This window comes from Entelurus aequoreus, linkage group LG07 (assembly GCF_033978785.1).
Source record: "Entelurus aequoreus isolate RoL-2023_Sb linkage group LG07, RoL_Eaeq_v1.1, whole genome shotgun sequence".
NCBI classification, from domain to species: domain Eukaryota; kingdom Metazoa; phylum Chordata; class Actinopteri; order Syngnathiformes; family Syngnathidae; genus Entelurus; species Entelurus aequoreus.
The window spans coordinates 25613899-25635725 of NC_084737.1; the positions used below are offsets into that span (position 1 = coordinate 25613899).

The 21827-nt window shown below is 42.4% G+C and overlaps 1 protein-coding gene across 3 annotated transcripts in view; it reads right to left on the reverse strand.

Moving 5' to 3' along the window:
• Nucleotides 1-12925, reverse strand: part of LOC133653587 (voltage-dependent L-type calcium channel subunit beta-3-like) — a 37249-nt gene extending 24324 nt beyond the window's left edge. For all 3 annotated transcript variants that reach the window (XR_009826752.1, XR_009826750.1, XM_062053023.1), the window contains exon 1: nt 12833-12925. Coding sequence is in view for 1 of the 3 variants with exons in the window: in XM_062053023.1 (XP_061909007.1) it covers nt 12833-12871 (39 nt within the window). In the remaining 2 variants the exon portion in view is untranslated. The remainder of the gene's footprint in view (nt 1-12832) is intronic.
• Between the last annotated feature and the right edge of the window lie 8902 nt (nt 12926-21827).

Sequence of the window (21827 nt, forward strand, 5' to 3'; positions counted from 1 at the left end):
TTTCAAGTTTACCCGGCTTAAAAGTGCCCCATATCTCCAGTTCTTTTGGATAGAAACTGTTAATCGTTATGCTTTAGGTGGTGAGCAAAACTTTTGCCTGAATGCGTAGCGAACAACCAAAACTTTCGGTGTCTCATTCGATAGCATTAGCTAATAGCTAGCAACACATTACTATGTTTATCCAACCATGGGAATGAAGAAAGCGAGTGCAAAGTACAATGTAGGGAAGAACAATCAAATGATATTCATTAAATTAAAGAAATATGTCACTGAAAAACATGACCGTGTTGCACATGTAGCTGACTTGGCGTAACAGTTGGAGCATGGCACTGCTACTGAAGCTAAAGGGAGTACGATGAAGGCTAAAATAATTTCTAAAAGGCAGACATTAATCTAAAGAAATATGGAGAAGCTGTTGATGATGTATTTGACGGAGAAGCAACTCATAGAAGATACCGAAGAAGTCCTCTCTTCAGGGTAAATGCTGTACTTTATTATTTCATTAATGTATAATACTGCTGTAGTTGTTTGTTGTACATTCTGTTCGGTTTTTGATCCAATATCTGTTATCTAGAAGTTTGTTTTTCTTACGTAAATATATGTTAAACTTGTGCATAATAGGATAGAATAATGTCATTTCAATTAAAATAATAGGGAACATTGATTTGAGATAAGTGTTTTGAGTTCCGAGTTCCGTTACAGAACCAATTAAGCCAAGGCACCACTGTAAATATACAATATTTATAACCTGCTGTAAAACTTATTTTTATTCTACAAAAATAAAAATTAATTGTATTTCATACTTTAGACCAGAGGTCGGCAACCCGCGGCTCCGGAGCCGCATGCGGCTCTTTGACCACTCTGATGCGGCTCAGCTGCATACTTGCCGACCCTACCGGGAGACTTCCGGATCTCAGTGCCTCTCCCAGAAATCTCACGGGGCAATATTCTCCGATTTTCCCCTTAATAACAATAATAAGGGCGTGTCGTGATGGCACAGTATTTAACGCCCTCTATTACCTGTACCAGCGGCGTGCCAGTCCAACCACAGGTTGTATGCAGCTTCTGCTTGCACTCGTAAGTGACAGCAAGTCATACTTGGACAACAGCCATACAGGTTACACTGATGGTGGCCGTATAGAACAACTTTAACACTCTTACTAATATGCGCCACACTGTGGTAGCGGGGAATGAGTTAGGGCTGCGTGGGATTCTGGGTATTTGTTCGGTTGTGTTTATGTTGTCTTACGGTGCAGATGTTCTCCCAAAATGTGTTTGTCATTCTTGTTTGGTGTGGGTTCACAGTGTGGCGCATATTAGTAAGAGTGTTAAAGTTGTTTTATACGGCCACGGTCAGTGTAACCTGTATGGTTGTTGACCAAGTATGCCTTGCTGTCACTTACAAGTGCAAGCAGGAGCCGCACACAACATGTGGCTGGGCTGGCATGCTGCTTGTACAGGTTGTAATTGGCGTTAAATGCTGTGCCATCACGGCACGACCTTGTTATTAACGTTTGTGTGAAAATCGGCAGATATTTCGAGAGAATAGCCGCCATGAAATTCGGGAGTCTCCCGGAAAAGCCGGGAGGGTTGGCAAGTATGACGTGTGCCGAACGCACGGGAAGCTAAGGCTAACACTTAGCACAAGAGTCAGGAACATGAATACAGAAAACGTGACTGATGCTTACCGCTAGGGATGATGTTTGATAAGGAATTATCGAGTTCGAGTCTATTATCGAATCCTCTTATCGAACCGATTCCTTATCGATTCTCTTATCGAGTCCAGATAGGTTGTTGTATATGGAAAAAAACACACAATATTTGGTTTAACAAAAGCTCACTTTTATTATATAATAAAAAAATAAAATCTAATAAATAAATAAATATTGACTGTTACCCACCTAAAAAAATAAAATAAAATAAATAAATATTGACTGTTGTTACCCAAAGTATATTAAGTGGGATTTTTCAGAGAAACAAATATATACAGTAACACAAAAACAACCTGTCTCTGTGATCACTATAGGTGTATAAATAATAATATAGTGTTAAAATCAGTCCCTTGGGCACAAAACTGCAAATAATACAGCTCTCCAAAAAGTGCACTTCTGCTGCTATTTGACATAACTGTTTGTTATGATGCTTTGACATTTTTGCACTTTATTTATTTATTGAAAGAACATTCTATGAAGAGAAAAGTTCTTTGCAAATGTGGTTACAATGCTAATAAATGAAAAGTTAAAGCTAAAAAAAGAAATACACTTTATTGAGTTAACATTATTTCTTTATGGGGGAAAAATGTTATGAGCTAGAGAATATAACAACTACACTACCCAGCATGCAACGGGAGTTACGAGCATGCACGGTAGCCCCGAAAAGTGTTGCATGTTGCCACGCTGTGAAAGTAAACGTCAAGAACTCAGCCAACACGCCTCGTCTGCATTATTTATAATTTCACAGACAACACATATACAGTGTGATTTTGTTTTGTTTACAAGGAAAGAAAAACAAAAGTTAAAAAAGGGAGATATGTTGTATATATATGTGTATGTGCTGCGGTTGTTTTAAGAACGTTGCGACAGCTGCCGCAAAGGAGGTGCGTTGCTATGTTTCCGGTTGGTCGTAAAAGTGTTCGTCATGTGTTTTACCCTGCTAAAATCTCTCAGTAAAGTTATTCGATGGATTATAGCTTTTGTTTTGAACTTTTTTACACCTTGGAGCGCTTTTTCCCGTCCATTGTTTTCCTGCTTTCGCTATCTGCGCCTAATGACTGAGCTACGTGACGTCATTTATTGTGATGTCCCACGGAGCATTTCTGGTCGGGACGGGATTCGAATAAAGAATCAACTCTTTTCCTTTACTATAGTGGTCTCGATAACGGGTACCGGTTCTCAAAAAGGGATTCGAGTCCATGGACTCGTTTCTTTTCTTATCAAACAACCGGGAAAACCGGTTTCGAGTATCATCCCTACTTACCGCAAACATGTCCAAAACTAACAGAAAACACAAAAACATGATCCGGCCCACGGATCATGACAGTACCCCCTCCTCAAGGACAGATACAAGATGTCCAAAAAAAAAAAACCCAAAAAAAACAAGCAGGGTCAAAAGTCACGGGCGGGCGGAGGGAGGACTTGGAGGTGGGTCGCCAAACCAAGTGTCCCCGAATCCACCGAGGCAAAGTCAAGTGGCGGCGGCGAGTGGAACGCCGCTGCAGCCGGCGAGGAGGGCGACCACGGAGCGGCCACATCCGTGGTCGACGGGGAGGTGGGCGCGTCGGCGCCGTCATGGCAGGCTTGGACGCAGTGGACAAGGCAGGCGTGGTAGCAGGTACAGGCGGCGAGACAGGCGTGGAAGCAGGTTTAGGCGGCGAGTCAGGCGTGGTAGCAGGTTCAGGCGGCGAGTCAGGCGTGGTAGCAGGTTCAGGCGGCGAGTCAGGCGTGGTAGCAGGTTCAGGCGGCGAGTCAGGCGTGGTAGCAGGTACAGGCGGCGAGTCAGGCGTGGTAGCAGGTACAGGCGGCGAGTCAGGCGTGGTAGCAGGTTCAGGCGGCGAGTCAGGCGTGGTTGCAGGAGCAGGTACCGCTGACTGGCGTGGAGCAGGTACCGCTGTCTGGCGTGGAGCAGGTACCCGTGTCTGGCGAGGAGCAGGTACCTCCTCTAGCCCCGCCCACGTCAGTGACTTTTTCCTCTCATCCTCCCAAAAGACCTCAGGTGGGGGATGGGAAAATACATTTTGGACAATTTAGAGGGGAGGATTTTGCCCCCCTCCTGACCTCCCGCCACCCACCCTTAAAGACTGTTCCAGACCGCAAGGAGCGCGTCTGGTATCCGCCCCTTGAGGGGGGGGGGGCTGGGGCCGGGAGCTGTGCTGGTGGGGCTGCTCGGCTGCGCCCAGCCAGGCAGCAACCTCCATCCCGGCCGCCACCACCAGTCTTTCGGCATGCTAAGCCGCTACCCCCAGCTAGACCACCTCCGCCATGCTCATGGCTAACCTCTGCCCGGGTGGGCCTGCAGACGCCACCATCTTGTCCGGTGGGCCTGCAGACGCCACCATCTTGTCCGGTGGGCCTGCAGACGCCACCATCATCTCCGGTGGGCCTGATGACGCCACCATCATCTCCGGTGGGCCTGCAGATGCCACCATCATCAGTTCCTGTACCTGCTCCTCGGCTGGCACCTGTGCCTGCTCCTCGGCTGGCACCTGTGCCTGCTCCTCGGCTGGCACCTGTGCCTGCTCCTCGGCTGGCACCTGCGCCTGCTCCTCGGCTGGCACCTGCGCCTCCTCCTCGGCTGGCACCTGCGCCTGCTCCTCGGCTGGCACCTGCGCCTGCTCCTCGGCTGGCACCTGCGCCTGCTCCTCGGCTGGCACCTGCGCCTGCACCCCGGCTGGCACCTGCGCCTGCACCCTGGCAGGCACCTGCTCCTGCACCTCGCCAGGCACTTGCTCCTGCACCTCGCCAGGCACCGGTACCTGCTCCTCGCCAGGCACCGGTACCTGCTCCTCGCCAGACACCGGTACCTGCTCCTCGCCAGACAGCGGTACCTGCTCCACGCCAGACAGCGGTACCTGCTCCACGCCAGTCAGCGGTACCTGCTCCTGCAACCACGCCTGACTCGCCGCCTGAACCTGCTACCACGCCTGACTCGCCGCCTGTACCTGCTACCACGCCTGACTCGCCGCCTGCACCTGCTACCACGCCTGACTCGCCGCCTGTACCTGCTACCACTCCTGACTCGCCGCCTGAACCGGCTACCACGCCTGACTCGCCGCCTGAACCTGCTACCACGCCTGACTCGCCGCCTGAACCTGCTACCACGCCTGACTCGCCGCCTGAACCTGCTACCACGCCAGACTCGCCGCCTGAACCTGCTACCATGCCTGACTCGCCGCCTGAACCTGCTACCACGCCTGACTCGCCCCCTGAACCGGCTACCACGCCTGACTCGCCGCCTGAACCTGCTTCCACGCCTGTCTCGCCGCCTGTACCTGCTACCACGCCTGCCTTGTCCACTGCGTCCAAGCCTGCCATGACGGCGCCGACGCGCCCACCTCCCCGTCGACCACGGATGTGGCCGCTCCGTGGTCGTCCGCCTCGCCAAGTGCGCCCACCTCCCCGTCGGCCACGAATGTGGCCATTCCCTGGTCGCCCTCCTCGCCGGCTGCAGCGGCGTTCCACTCGCCGCCGCCGCTTGACTTTGCCTCGGTGGATTCGGGGACACTTGGTTTGGCGACCCACCTCCAAGTCCTCCCTCCGCCCGCCCGTGACTTTTGACCCTGCTTGTTTTTTTTGGGTTTTTTTTTTGGACATCTTGTATCTGTCCTTGAGGAGGGGGTACTCTCATGATCCGTGGGCCGGATCATGTTTTTGTGTTTTCTGTTAGTTTTGGACTCCTTTTGTTATTGCTTGTGCACCTGTGAGTTTGTTTCGTCACCATGGTTACTTATTATTTTCACCTGCCACTTGTGTTCCCGACGCGCACCTGTTTGCCATCACTGACACTATTTAAACCTGCCTTTTTGTTCACTCGTCCTGTGCTCCTTGTTTGCGGTAAGCATCAGTCACGTTTTCTGTATTCATGTTCCCGACTCTTGTGCTAAGTGTTAGCCTTAGCTTCCCGTGCGTTCGGCACGCTTTTCTTTTGCTTGTTTTTCTGTTTGGCTATGATTTATATTAATTAAACCATCTCTTACCTTCACGTTTTTGTCCGGAGTGTTCGTGTTGCACTGGAGGAACGATCCCGGACAAATATGCAACCCCCACATGACAACAACATCACAGTACACTTCACACCAGGCAACACTCTTAGACAGAGACTAGTGCATCCTAAAGACCGGACACCCCACACCCACAAAAACGATCTAGTGAATGCTATCCATGTATTTAGCTGGCAGTTTTTAAAACAATACACTCCATACAAAGGAATACAACTTAAAACAGAACTAAGGTTAAGTGTGAGAAGGCCAACTGTATGACAGATGATAGACAAAAGGTGAGATGAGAAGACAAGGCACAATGCATTCCACTTCACACCTATGGAAAATGGTAATGGCCTTGCATTGTTGTCCATGGCGCTCCATAGCACCGTCAATCAAAAGACAGATAAGATATAAAAGATAAATAAAGCCACACAATATTCAAGTAAGCCAGGAAACTGTTAAAACATTTAAATTAAAAACACAAATCAAACCGAATACACAGTCCAGTAGAAATTGGCTAAAAAAAAGCTTGGGTCAGCTCCAAAGACCCGGAATTGTTATTACTGTACTCAGTGGTAGAGAACACTCGAGACTACTCATAATGAAGTGCTGAAATATCAGAAAGGGTCATTGGCCAGGTGGCTATTGCCTGCATCTTTGAGCGGAGATTCAACTATTCGGGCATGCTCCAATGAGGTGAGATTACCCATACTGTTCTGCAGGTGGGTTGGGGGGTGCAAAGCAAATGTTCATTTTCTCCTGCTCGTGCTGCCGTAAACTTCCCCGGAGCTCACTTTAAACAAACATGCTGTGGATCATGTTGGACCTTTCACGTGCTATTTGTACCGACAATTTGACTTAGAATTTTTTCTAATTTTTAAATAAACCATCTATTACAAATGACAGGTAGTGTAATTCAAAACAAGTGTTTCTTTTATTTGATCAAAAAATAGTAGTTTGAAATAGCACTGCATACACTGCATCTTACACTTAGCAAAATGCAAATTTGAATAATGTTTTTTTTTAAGACTAGATATACATTTGTACTTTTTATGACATAATTTCAAAAAACAAAATTATGATTTGAATTTTAGCCAAAGAAGTAAGGGAACAAAAAGTATGCAGGAGGAAGAAGAGAAAATCGTTAAATAGTCTGTAACCAAAATTTGAATTTATCGATTGCTGCCCCAAAGCCAGCTGCAAAGGGTAGGAAACGAAAACCGGTTCTTATACAGAACCAGTTCCTAGTGTTTCGATTCCTGGGAATCATTTGCAAGTTTTGTTTATGATTCCCTTATCAATTATTGTGGGCGCGCATGATGTCACCGCTCGAGAGTTATTCATGAGAAAGAGTTCATCACAACAGGGCAACTAGCAATATACTTGCAAAGTGGATATTTCATTAAAGGGAGAAAATACTACCAGTAGCAGGGGCAACATCAGCACATTGTCTGCTGTTAATCCTGCAGGTTATTATATCGAACTAAAACTGTCTGTCATGTTAGCGCTTCATTATGAAAACTGCTATTTTTACCTGTAAATGTGAAATTATTACTTGTCACGCGTAATATGACGAGAGACAGCGTCTGACTAGTTTATAGGCTGCACGCCTCCTCCCTGTCTGAGAAGTGTTCTCCACAGCAGAGTCACTGCAATCAGTCAGAAAGATTGCATATCCTTCCTGAAAAAGTGCATATGCTTATTTTTCTGCAAAAAATGGTAATTGTCAAAGTTTATGGTTGCAGAATAGCACAATGCACAGTTCCATTGAACTTGACTTTCTCCATTTTTAATTGGCCACTGTATTTATACGTACTTTTGAATGGTCAACTCATATATTCATGTGAGTTAAAATCAATATTTTTCATTTCTATTAGAAACATTTTAACTTTCTTGCGTAATTGTCATAGAATAATGTATCTTGTATATTGTGTTTATTTTTACAGTAGAAGATTAATTTTATTTTTATATTATCAATCAATCAATCAATCAATCAATGTTTATTTATATAGCCCTAAATCACAAGTGTCTCAAAGGGCTGTACAAGCCACAACGACATCCTCGGTACAGAGCCCACATACGGGCAAGGAAAACTCACCCCAGTGGGATGTCAATGTGAATGACTATGAGAAACCTTGGAGAGGACCGCATATGTGGGTAACAACCCCCCCCCCCCCTCCAGTCCATAGTGGGGCCAGCAGGAACCATCCCGAGCGGAGACGGGTCAGCAGCGTAGAGATGTCCCCATCCGATGGACAGGCTAGCGGTCCACCCCGGGTTGGGAGCAGAGTAGAAAAGAAAAGAAAAGAAACGGCAGATCAACTGGTCTAAAAAGGGAGTCTATTTAAAGGCTAGAGTATACAAATGAGTTTTAAGATGAGACTTAAATGCTTCTACTGAGGTAGCATCTCTAACTTTTACCGGGAGGGCATTCCATAGTATTGGAGCCCGAATAGAAAACGCTCTATAGCCCGCAGACTTTTTTTGGGCTCTGGGAATCACTAATAAGCCGGAGTTCTTTGAACGCAGATTTCTTGCCGGGACATATGGTACAATACAATCGGCAAGATAGGCAGGAGCTTGACCGTGTAGTATTTTATACGTAAGTAGTAAAACCTTAAAGTCGCATCTTAGGTGCACAGGAAGCCAGTGCAAGTGAGCCAGTATAGGCGTAATATGATCAAACTTTCTTGTTTTTGTCAAAAGTCTAGCAGCCGCATTTTGTACCAACTGTAATCTTTTAATGCTAGACATAGGGAGGCCCGAAAATAAAACGTTACAGTAATTGAGACGAGATGTAACGAACGCATGGATAATGATCTCAGCATCGCTTGTGGACAAAATGGAACGAATTTTAGCGATATTACGGAGATGAAAGAAGCCCTTTTTAGTAACACTCTTAATGTGTGACTCAAACGAGAGAGTTGGGTCGAAGATAATACCCAGATTCTTTACCGAGTCGCCTTGTGTAATTGTTTGGTTGTCAAATGTTAAGGTGGTATTATTAAATAGATGTCGGTGTTGAGCAGGACCGATAATCAGCATTTCCGTTTTCTTAGCGTTGAGTTGCAAAAAGTTAGCGGACATCCATTGTTTAATTTCATTAAGACACGCCTCCAGCTGACTACAATCCGGTGTGTTGGTCAGCTTTAGGGGCATGTAGAGTTGGGTGTCATCAGCATAACAGTGAACACCGTATTTGCGTATGATGTCACCTAGCGGCAGCATGTAAATACTAAAGAGTGCAGGGCCAAGAACCGAACCCTGGGGAACTCCGCACGTTACCTTAACATAGTCCGAGGTCACATTGTTATGGGAGACACACTGCATCCTGTCAGTAAGATAAGAGTTAAACCAAGACAAGGCTAAGTCTGACATCCCAATACGCGTTTTGATACGCTCTAATAAAATATTATGATCAACAGTATCGAAAGCGGCGCTAAGATCAAGAAGCAGCAACATAGATGACGCATCAGAATCCATCGTTAGCAATAGATCATTAGTCATTTTTGCGAGGGCTGTCTCCGTAGAGTGATTTGCCCTGAAACCGGATTGAAAAGGTTCACAGAGATTGTTATACGCTAAGTGTTCATTTAGCTGCTGTGCGACAATTTTTTCGAGGATTTTCGAGATAAACGGAAGCCGGTAGTTTACCATGAGGTCAGGATCGAGGTTAGGTCTTTTGAGTAGAGGATGAATAACCGCTTTTTTGAATGCTAGGGGAACAGTGCCAGAGGAAAGTGATAAGTTTATAATATTTAACACTGATGGACCTAATAATACAAAAAGCTCCTTGATATGTTTCCCAGGAATTGGGTCAAGTAAACATGTTGTTTGTTTTGTCCCATTTACACATTTTAACAATTCATCCAATGTTATTTCATCAAAGAGAGAGAAACTATTTTGGAGGGCAGTGTCCGTCGTATATACTAATAACTGGGATTTATATAGCGCTTTTCTAAGTACCCAAAGTCGCTTTACATGTTAAAAAACCCAATACAGTCGTATCTGTGTTAATAGAACCCAGTTGTAGCTGAGATGCATTGTCTTTAATCTCTTTTCTAATGACTTCAATTTTCTTATTAAAGAAATTCATAAAGTCATCTGCTGAGTGGGTGGAGCTACTGGGAGGAGTCCCTTGTTGGGTTAGCGATGCTACTGTACTAAACAAAAATTTAGGATCATTTTTGTTATCATATTATAGTTATTTTTGTAACAAATATTTTTTTTCTGGGCACCTCCCCTGGGCCGTGGCACCGTTTCGAGGCTGTGGGCCTCTTAAGACTTAAGCCCTCACTGTTGGATTTGTACACTTACGTTTGAAACTAAACAACAATGATGCTAATTTTTTATCCTACTTTCCTACTGTTATATATGGGTCTCCATTTAAATATTATATCTGAGTGTATGTATTTTATTGTACTGTTTTGGTCTGATTTTGGTGTTGTCCAACTTTTATGTACAAAACCCAAAACCAGTGAAGTTGGCACGCTGTGTAAATCATAAATAAAAACAGAAAACAATGATTTGCAAATCCTTTTCAACATGTATTCAATTGAATAGACTGCAAAGAAAAGATGTTTAATGTTCGAACTGAGAAACATAATTTTTGTTTGCAAATAATCATTAACTTAGAATTTAATGGCAGAAACACATTGCGAAAAAAATTGGCACAGGGGCATTTTTATCACTGTGTTACATCACCTTTCCTTTTAGCAACACTCAGTTAACGTTTGGGAACTGAGGAGACCAATTTTTTAAGCTTTTCAGGTGGAATTATTTCCCATTCTTGCTTGATGTAACAGTCCGGGATCTCCGATGTAGTATTTTAGGCTTCATAATGCGCCACACATTTTCAATGGGAGACAGGTCTGGACTACAGGAGGGCCTGTCTAGTGCCCGCACTCCTTTACTACGAAGCCACGCTGTTGTAACACGTGCAGAATGTGGCTTGGCATTGACTTGCTGAAATAAGCAGGGGCGTCCATGAAAAAGACCTTGCTTGGATGGCAACATATGTTGCTCCAAAACCTGCATGTACCTTTCAGCATCAATGGTGCCTTCCCAGATGTGTAAGTTACCCATGCACTAATACACCCCCATACCATCACAGATGCTGGCTTTTGAACAGCTTTGAACTATAACAGATGGTTCTTTTCCTCTTTGGTCCGGAGGACACGATGTCCACAGTTTCCAAAAACAATTTGAAATGTGGACTCGTCAGACCACAGAACACTTCAATCCATTTTAGAGGAGCTTGGGCCCAGCGTAGCTGGTGGCGTTTCTGGGTGTTGTTGATAAAGGGCTTTCGCTTTGCATAGTAGAGTTTTAACTTGCACTTACAGATGTGGCGACCAACTGTAGTTACTGACAGTGGTTTTCTGAAGTGTTCCTGAGCCCATGTGGTGATATCCTTTACACACTGATGTCGGTTTTTGATGCAGTACCGCCTGAGGGATCAAAGGTCACAGGCATTCATCGTTGGTTTTCGGCCTTGCCGCTTACGTGCAGTGATTTCTACAGATTATCTGAACTTTTTGATGATATTACGGACCGTAAATGATAAAATTATGTTCTTAAACTGTTCCACTATTTGCTCACGCATTTGTTCACAAAGTGGTGACCTCGCCCCATCCTTGTTTGTGAATGACTGAGCATTTCATGGAAGCTGCTTTTATACCCAATCATGGCACCCACCTGTTCCCAATTAGCCTGTTCGCCTGTGGGATGTTCCAAATAAGTGTTTGATAAGCATTGCTCAACTTTCTCAGTCTTTTTTGCCACTTGTGCCAGCTTTTTTGAAACATAATGCAGGCATCAAATTTTCCAAATGAGCTAATATTTGCCAAAAATAACAAAGGTTTACCAGTCCGAACATTACGTATCTTGTCTTTGCAGTCTATTCAATTGAATATAAGTTGAAAAGGATTTGCAAATCATTGTATTCTGTTTTTATTTACGATTTACACAAAGTTCTAACTTTACTGGTTTTGGATTTTGTACACGTGTTTTTTTTAATAGTGGACTTTTTGTTTGTACCATCAACCCGCCAGTTACTGCAGGTGGAAATTAGCCTTTGTAACAATCTAGCATATATACATTTTATGTCTATTACTGTGCATTTTCCCATGTAACATAAAGTACATATATAAATTAAATAAATACATTGATTCGCTTATCGATATAATTTAACCAAATTCCTAAGCAGAATCGAATATAGAATCGGAATCATGAAATCTGTATCAATACCCATCCCTACTTGTTCCTATCGTCGCAGCGTTTGAAAATGAGTCTCTGTTACGTTTCGGTGTGGCTGTTGTTGGTCTGGACCCCAGGATGCAGAGACGGCAGGCGAAGTGCAGATACAAATTTATTTAATGACAAAAACAAAAATAATGCACAGGAAGCATATGGAACGCTATGAAGGATGGAAGTACAAAGCACAATGATCCAGGTGTGTCCTGATTGCCAATCAGGAACAGGTTAGGGAGCCAGCGCTTGAACAGAAGTAGAGGCGAACAGGAAATGGAACAAAAATAAAACCGCTGGACAGGAATTAAAACAAAGTACCAAAAAGTAATAATGATTGTCGTGAGAGATCAGGACAGTCTCCAGCTTTTGGTTAATAGGACAAAGTACCCAGACACAAGCATCGATTCAGAAAGCAGACCCAAATTACATAAAAAGAACCAATAAAAATTAGTACAAGAGAACTAAGTGCTTTTGGGCAGCTCTCAGTAGATGCAAGTGTACCTAAATTTGTGGCTGGTGAATATCCAGCTAGACATAAATGCAGCATGAGCGCAACCCAAAATATTGTCAACTCCGTGGAGACCGTAAGACAATGACAGTGAAAAGCCCTGACATTCAACAGATGGGACGCCCATCAGGTAGGAGTTCAAAGCAGAGCATCCTCTGGAAGTATGAACCGAGCTGGCGGGTGTGCGGCACGGCCAAGGAGAGCGAGAGAGGCGAGGGGAGAAGAAGAAGTGATGAGATGCCGGCAAAGTGAGTGAAACAGAACAGATATCGAATAAGAGCCAGAAGGGAAGGGAAAGAAGACAGACAGGGGATGTGTGGGGTAGATCGCAGGTGGCAAGATGCAACGACGACGACATCATCATCACAACATACCTTGGTGCAGATCAGTCCTGTAGCGCTGGAGTCAGACATGTTTCTCTTGCCAGCGCTCTCCCCCCCACCACCCAGAGAAGGTGGAGCCCTCCCCCCGACAGTTGTTACCATCAGTATAAGAGCTGGCATTGCTGCGTTGCCTCAACACTCATTTTCCTATACAAAATTGATGCAATGACTGCAAAGCTGCTGCGTGTGCACCAGTGCAGCATCAGCTCCACCCTGATAGATCATCAAGCATCACACGTTGCTTGTCCGGGCTTTTTTTTTAATTTTTATTAAAGCTTTTTGCAGCCAAGCTTTTATAAAAAAACTGGCCTGGTGTCTCATCTTTCGACTGGGCACAGAGGGAGAACTTCTATAAATAAGAAGGAACAAAGACTGAGCCCTTATGTAAGCTACTGTAAGTTCAAAGATGATGACAAAAAACTGTGGAAGGGAGGGAGTCGCGTCTGTGTTTATCATTCGTCTGCCGTTAGTGATGCACAATTTGGCATAAGCTGGGAGAAGGATTACAAATGAAAGATAAACAAAGCAAGTGTGATAATCTGGCCACCATGAGACACTAGAACAGCTGTCATGTGCTTTGGCGAGATTCTATGTAAATCTTTTCAGAATGATAAACATTATGCCAAAGATATGTGACATTTGTTTTGAATAATCGTTATTTGTTACTGGAGCATATGGCCATTTGCATCCCCAGGAAACAAAATGCATACACAATAAAATTAACAGTAAATAATAAGCAAAGTGATTTGATATTTACTAAATAGGATTTAAAAGATTACCTTTACCACTGGAAAACATACCACGTGTTGCCTTTCACTGCTATAGTGAAATAATAAACAGTTGAATGCTCAGTGGCTTTGTGGTTAGAGTGTTCGCCCTGAGATCGGTAGGTCGTGAGTTCAAACCCCGGCGGAGTCATACCAAAGACTATAAAAATGGCACCCATTACCTCCCTGCTTGGCACTCAGCATCAAGGGATGGAATTGGGGGTTAAATCACCAAAATGAATCCCCGGCGCGGACACCGCTGCTGCTCACTGCTCCCCTCACTTCTCAGGGGGTGAACAAGGGGATGGGTCATTTTCACCACACCTAGTGTGTGTGTGACTATCATTGGTACTTTAACTTTAAACATTATACAATAAAATAATTATTGTATACAATGATATACAATAATTGACATTCTTCAAAAGTGTTACATGTTTGACATATTCATGTTACACATTATCTCAACTATACTTAAAGTTTTTTTTTTTTTAAATACCACTTTTGTGTTTTTAGGATTTCACTCAGTTGTGTTACCTGAACACATTACCCGCTCTTAAAAATGTAGAATATTGAAAAGGTCAAATGATTCATGATTCACAGGAAGGCCAAAAGTAAACTCACTGGTTAATACTATGTATATTTAAACTGTAAAATCTCAGCACAGTCATGTTATGAAAATATTTTTTAAAGTAATTTATTCTTAAAATATATATATTTTTAAATGATTGTAATTTGCTTAGTATCAACATACTAGCGTGAATACAATGTGGCTGTATTTCATGTATTTGCTAATTTTATGCTAGACACTCACTCCTGTTTCAAGATGTATATCGTTTGGATTTTATCGATACTGATACTAACATCGATCTTCCTTATCGATACCAACATTAATCTGTACTCTGATGGTGCTGTATGAAATTTTAGTGTAATCTGTGATGGCCCTGCGATGAGGTGGCGACATGTCCAGGGTGTACCCTGCCTCCCGCCAGAGTGCAGCTGGGATAGGCACCCCGGCGAGGGACAAGTGGTAGAAAATGGATGGATGGATGGATAAAGATGTGAAAAGAGGATAACAGATCTAATTTATAAATCTTTCGGTTTCTGATGTTCAACCGGAAAAAATGATATACATTTTTAGATCAAGCATAGTGAAAAAAATAATTGAATCACTCAATTCTGAGGTAAAAAATTGAATAATAAAAAACAAAAACAAAAAATTCCAACTCACCACTAGTACTTTATTGCACTACCTCTGGCTTTTATACTAGCTTGCAGTCTCCGACGTATGGACTAAACGAGTGACAACAGTACTCTTTATCAATATTTAACCAACTTTCTCTGATTGCTGCTGTCAGATCAGCTTTGCAGGTTGGAGTCTTATCATGGATCGATATTGGATGCTATTTGCAGGCCGTAACATTGACCTTATGTATCTTTCTTCATGTTCTTCTTGATATGCAGTGATCTTTTCAAATTACCGTAAGTCTTGAACTATACAAAGTATTTCAATGGTTGGAATCTGCGCTTTTGCATTATATATTAGTTAATATGGTAATCTAAGTCACATCAGCTCAGACCAAGTACTGTGGGTGGGGAGCGTTTCCCCAGAGTGTTTCCAGAGCGGCCAGCCTGAAATGCGGGTGTCAGGGACAGACGCGGAAGGAGATTTTTACAGCTAAGTTCTAAAGTTTAGTGATATATCAGTTATATCAGATTGTAGGTGGGATTCCCCCCCCCCCTTTCGTGTTAATATTTTCCTGTGTTTGTTGCATTTTTGTTGCGTTTCGCTTGATTGTAAAATATGTTGATCGAGAGGGGGTGTGACGTTCCTATGTTGTCAATATTCAGTGTTGTATCGATCATAGTTAATATTGTAAATCCCACATTCTTTATTTTCATGTACATTCTGGGTGTCTCATTCAGTAAAAAAAGTCAAGTTTTTTAAGGCGGTCTGTCATAACGTTTTTAGCATTCAATCAGACATTATTTGTATTAGTGTTACTAAAAATCAGATATACCAGCCCCCCGACACATTTTTTTTACTCTAAATTTGGGCCCCCGGAGTCAAAATAATTGCCCAAGCTTGTTCTAGGGCAGGGGTCGGCAACCCACAATGTTGAAAGAGCCATATTGGACCAAAAATACAAAAACAAATCTGTCTGGAGCCGCAACAAATTAGAAGCCATATTACATACAGATAGTGTGTCATGAGATATAAATTGAATTAAGAGGACTTAAAGGAAGCTAAATGAGCTCAAATATAGCTACAAATGAGGCATAATGATGCAATATGTACATATAGCTAGCCTAAATAGCATGTTAGCATCGATTAGCTTGCAGTCATGCAGTGACCAAATATGTCTGATTAGCACTCCACACAAGTCAATAACATCAACAAAACTCACCTTTGTGCCTTCATGCACAACGTTAAAGGTTTGGTGGACAAAATGAGACAGAAAAAGAAGTGGCGTAAAACACGTCCTAGAAAGTCGGAGAAAGTTACACATGTAAACAAACTAAGGTGAGTTCAAGGACCGCCAAAATTAGTAGGACAAAACGGCGCTCGCCAAATACTCGAATCAGTGAAGCCTGTTTAATATAAACAGTGTGCTTTATAACAATTAGGGAGGTTTGTGTCATGTTTGTCCTCCTACAGTAACCATACTAAAACAAAAAATGTTTTTTTTTCCCATCATCTTTTTCCATTTTTCATACATTTTTGAAAAAGCTCCAGAGAGCCACTAGGGCGGCGCTAAAGAGCCGCATGCGGCTCTAGAGCCGCGGGTTGCCGACCCCTGTTCTAGGGGTTGTATGGACTATAGAATGCACATGTATAAAGCCACACCCATTAGATTTTAGAAAAAGAAAAAATTAATCCATATATTAACCACAGCTATATAGGTTGTGGGAATGAGTTATTTACACAGAAAGATTTTGTAAATATTTATTTACCTTGATTGTTTCAAAACAAAGTCTTTAACATGGCAGTAAAATGGCTGATAAGACCGTTAATAATACTAACAAAGACACTTGTAAATGTGTTAGCATTATAGCCAATGGTAACAACAATAGCTTCATTACATTACGATAGCAAGTACAAATATGTATGAAAACTCTCCACAGATATCAATGTTAACTAAGTAAGAATTGTTTTAGTTATACTGTAAAACTTAAAAACGTTTAGAGTGATGAATGAAGAATCCATAAGAGTAGAACGCTACGGACGATTAGAAGACGGAAGTGTGGTTCAACAGCAAGAAACACTGCAGGGAACTCACACAGCAGTACCTGCAGTGAGCAGACTCTTCCAAAAGAGGGCGCCATAGCACAAACGATAACACACCATTTCAGTGTATTTACATGTGTTCAATAAAAACTATTTGCATAATGGCCGTCAGCGAAGAAAAATCCATAAATTAGCCTCACAGTTTTAAAAGCTGCAGTGTTCAAAGCTTAGGAAAAAAAGTAGCAGCTTATAGTTCGGAATTTACATCAGGGTTTCCCCGAGCGCAACGCCACGGGAAAATTAATGCTGCCACACTGTTATAAATAGTTTTTTTTTAGTTTTTTTGTTACATGAAAACAGTTTTTTTAACATGAAAACAGATTTAAGTGATATGTTGTATGAATGGACACAGAGCGTCACTAGGTTTGAAGAACAGGGTGGGCGGGGGTTAACCCCCCGGAGGTTCCTGTGATGAGAGTGCGTGAGCAAAAAATGTTTGCACTTGCAAGATGTTTTCACCCACAACTTGGGTGTAGTGAAGTTAAATTTGCCAGCAAGAGTCTCTTCACTCGTCTTTGCACTGATGTATGCATTGACCTGATCACTGACTGTACAACAACCATGCCATCTTTCAGGTTAAGGTAAAGGAGCGATAAAAAGAAATGGCGCGATTAATCTGCATTTATACATGACTAATGCCATTATTTTTTGCGATTAATCACATGCGTTAATGCATTACATTTGACAGGCCTTATCTATATAAAATTTAATTTTTTTGTAGTTTTTCAATTCAACATCTGGAATGGCCTTGACGCATCAGGAACAGGCTGTTCTGAAAAACTCCCCCGAGGACTCCTCAACGATGGACGCTTTTGACCTTCCTTTTTTTCAATAACACCTGGTGTCAAACTTTGAGATCGGCCCCAGTCCACAAAAACATTTCAACATCTCACCCAAGTTAATTGGGCATACATGCACACACCCGCCCCTCCCCCAATCAACGCCTTCACCACTGCTTAATTTCTCTTCGGGTTGTGGACGGTTGAGTAGCGCTTTATAGCGGCGGCCGGCCTCCAGGGCCCCAAATCCCCCCCCTCTGTTGCGAGTTGTTGTGATTACATGTATCATGTTTATGTGTGCTATGCTATGTGAGGTTTTTTCCTTGGACTCAGTCTGGACCCCTCCCGAGGGTCCAGCTTTAGACTGATACTTTTTTTACTCTTCCCCCTTTCCCAATGTCACCTTTTTCTCACCTTTTTTAAGGAGCTCTGTAAGTGGCTGATCCGTTGGCGGTCCCGTCTTGTCCCCTTGTAACGTATGTCTACTCTTAGTGGGACTGTGCCGAAAATGAAATTTCAGTTCTTATGTGTCTTGTACATGTTAAAGAATGGACAATAATAAAGCATCTTGAATCTTGAATCTTGAACATCCGACAATATAAACTATGTACAGTAATAATAGACAAAAACTATGGATATATATTTGTCAGGCATTTATTAACATGTGCACACAATGGTTGACACCACAACAAATCAGTTTCGTCCAATGATGCATCAACACTTAAAAGCCAGCCTATTACAACACAGAAGGGCGTAATTGGAACAGAAACCCAAGTTTTAGCTAGTGGATTAATACGTGCTGACTCCTTAAGCTAAATAGATATACTATATTGCCAAAAGTATTTGGCCACCTGCCTTTACTCACATATGAACTTGAAGTGCCATCCCATGGAATTGTCCAAAATGTTTTGGTATTCTGGAGCATTCAAAGTTTCTTTCACTGGAATTAAGGGGCCAAGTCCAACTCCTGAAAAACGACCCCACACCATAACTCCTCCTCCACCAAATTTCACACTCTGCACAATGCAGTCCGAAATGTAGCGTTCTCCTGGCAACCTCCAAACCCAGACTGGTCCATCAGATTGCCAGATGGAAAAGCGTGATTCATCACTCCAGAGAAGGCGTCTCCACTGCTCTAGAGTCCAGTGGCGACGTGTATCACTGCATCCCACGCTTTGCATTGGACTTGGTGATGTATGGCTTAGATGCAGCTGTTCGGCCATGGAAACCAATTCCATGAAGCTCTCTGCGTACTGTACGTGGGCTAATTGTAAAGTCACATGAAGTTTGGAGCTCTGTAGCAACTGACTGTGCAGAAAGTCGGCGACCTCTTTGCAGTATGCGCTTCAGCATCCGCTGACGCCTCTGTGTCAGTTTACGTGGCCTACCACTTGGTGGCTGACTTGCTGTTGTTCCCAAACTCTTCACTTTTCTTTTAATAAAGTTGACTTTGGAATATTTAGGAGTGAGGAAATTTCACAACTGGATTTGTTGCACAGATGGCATCCTATGACAGTTCCACGCTGGAAATCACTGAGAGCGGCCCAAATGTTTGTAGAAACCCTCCATGCCGAAAGTGCTTGATTTTAGCATGTTAAGTGAATAGGACACCTGATTCTCATCATTTGGATGGGTGGCCAAATACTTTTGGCAATATAGTGTATGTGAAGTATTTTAAAAATATATTTAAGTATATGGATTGCCGCATAAGTTACTTTAATTTCCACTCTTTGTATTTTATGGATATATTTTTGTTCAATGTCCCATATTACATTTTTTAACACTTATAAATAAGTCCCAGAGGTCCCATAAAAGTGTATTGGAAATGTGCTGCCCTGAATCTAGCCTTGATGCTGGAATTTAGACAGTTTAAATGTGATTTTAAATGTGCTACTCTGAACATTTTGTGTATCTCTAGTAGGATTGTACACTATAGCGATACTGATAAAGTACAGCGGTATTAATGAATCAAAAAAGGTACCATACTGCCTTTTACTTTTTTATTATGGACATGATGGCGTGCCGTGGTGACATTACGTGTAATATGAACCGAGGCACAAGTCGCGAGTCAACACGTGCACAAAGCAATTAAAAGAAAAAACAGTGTAGAGAAAGAAGAGGGAGAATTTACGTATTCTTGCTTTAAAAATAGCAACAAAGGTGAAACTATAAACACTAAAGAACCGCTCTGCATGCAGTTCTTTAAAAGATAGCTAGCTCGCGGCTAACGTCTCTCCGCAGTGTTTTAGCTACTCCTAAACCACTAATCCTCGCCTCCAAGGTGACAAATAAACTATGTTTCTTACAAGTATCATCCCTGCAGGACAAGTAATAGCTAAACGTGATTCACTACACTCTCTAGGAGAATACACTAGCTTACCGGTAAACAAATGGGTGGATCTATACAAATATCGACTATAACGATAACAGTTGCAAGAGCGTTATCTATTCTATACTACAATGATGATGTTTTTATTATCACAAAATCTTTTCTCATTTTTTTATTGTTTATAAATTCAGGAAATATGTCACTGGGCGCAAGAGAACTTTAATTATGACCAATGTATGACCCTGTAACTACTTGGTATTGGATCGATACCCAAATTTGTAGTATCACCCAAAACTTATGTAAAGTATCCAAACAACAAAAAAATAAGTGCTTTCTACATTTTAACGCAAGTGTAGATAGAACATGTTCAAACAGAAATTAAGAAGATATTAACAGTAAATGAACAAGTACATTAATAATCCATTTTGTAGCGCTTGTCCCTCATAATTTTGACAAAATATTGGGGGTGTAACGGTTTTGTAGATACCGCAGTATTGCAGGTTCACGGTCTTCACAATAATGCCGTGACGCGTGATGGTATCGGACACAAATTTGGTGTGTAGTTTTTTTCTGGCGCTTTCGCTTTGGCCTGGTTTAAGGCTGGTTTAAAAATAAACTACATCTCCCAAAATCCTCTGCGTAGCACGTGGCTGACCAGGTGGGGGGCTTGGAACGCTGTAAGCAGGATGTGACGTGTGTTCGTAGTAGATGAGAGTAATTGTTTTTAGGGCATTTCCTGAAAAAAAATCACCAAACTTTATCCATAATTATTTTAGTTATGTTGATAATAAACAAACCATAAGCTCTTTGGCTCAGGTAAGAAAGTCTGCATTCTGTGAAGCACAACACACCACTTTCCTCTTGAGTGTTTCCAAGGCGACATAGAGCATGTCGGGAAATAGGAGTGAACTGAAACGCTACTTGATAAATCCTCAATCTAGCCGTCCATTTATCCTCCGCTGCATGGTCTCTCTTGATGTCGCGAGGGGTGGGGGGCGCTGGAGCCTATCCAGCTGCACTCAAGCGGAAGGCAGCGTACACTCTGGACAAGTTGCCATCTCGTAAACAATCACCCAGAAAATATATTTGAAGCCAGTGAAGCCAAACATCAGTTTGTGAGGTATTTACTTTATTAAAAGATACATTGTTAGTTAACTCTTATGATTAATTTTCTAGTTTGATATACACATGTCCATGTGGATGCCACTGCTTCTCATAAAGTAAAAGTTGAAAACACTAAACTGAACATTATTGTTTTAAACTTGATATACTGGATGTTTACATTGTCACTTTAAAGACATCAACTGTAAGTTTTTGTTTTGATATTTGCTTGAAACAGTGGATGTCCCTGCACAATTATTTATACTTAAAAATGTATGTATGTAGTATGATTAGAACATTTTGGCATTATGTTTGTTTTTAATTACAGTAAGTGTGTTTATCCTAAACATTCCGGCCATTTAATTTGACACACTATGGCACCTTTATGTCTTTTTTTTGGACATATACAGTGATAATATTGTACCGTGAGATTTTGATACCGTTACATCCCTACAAAATGAAACAATTGGAAATGACACAATACGTTACTGCATACGTCAGCAGCCAATTTAGGAGCCTTTGTAACCCGTTCACTTACTTACTACTTAAAGAAAAGTTGCCTACTATATTCATTATCTTATTTAATGCCAAAATTGTTCAGGGATGCATCTTGACTCCTTTCTGACCCTTGGTCCGTTCCGTAGGATAGATAAATGTAATGGCATCCAGTTTTTGTTGAGCCCCAAGCTCGAAAATAGCGATCAGAAATGCCCAAAGAAAGGGG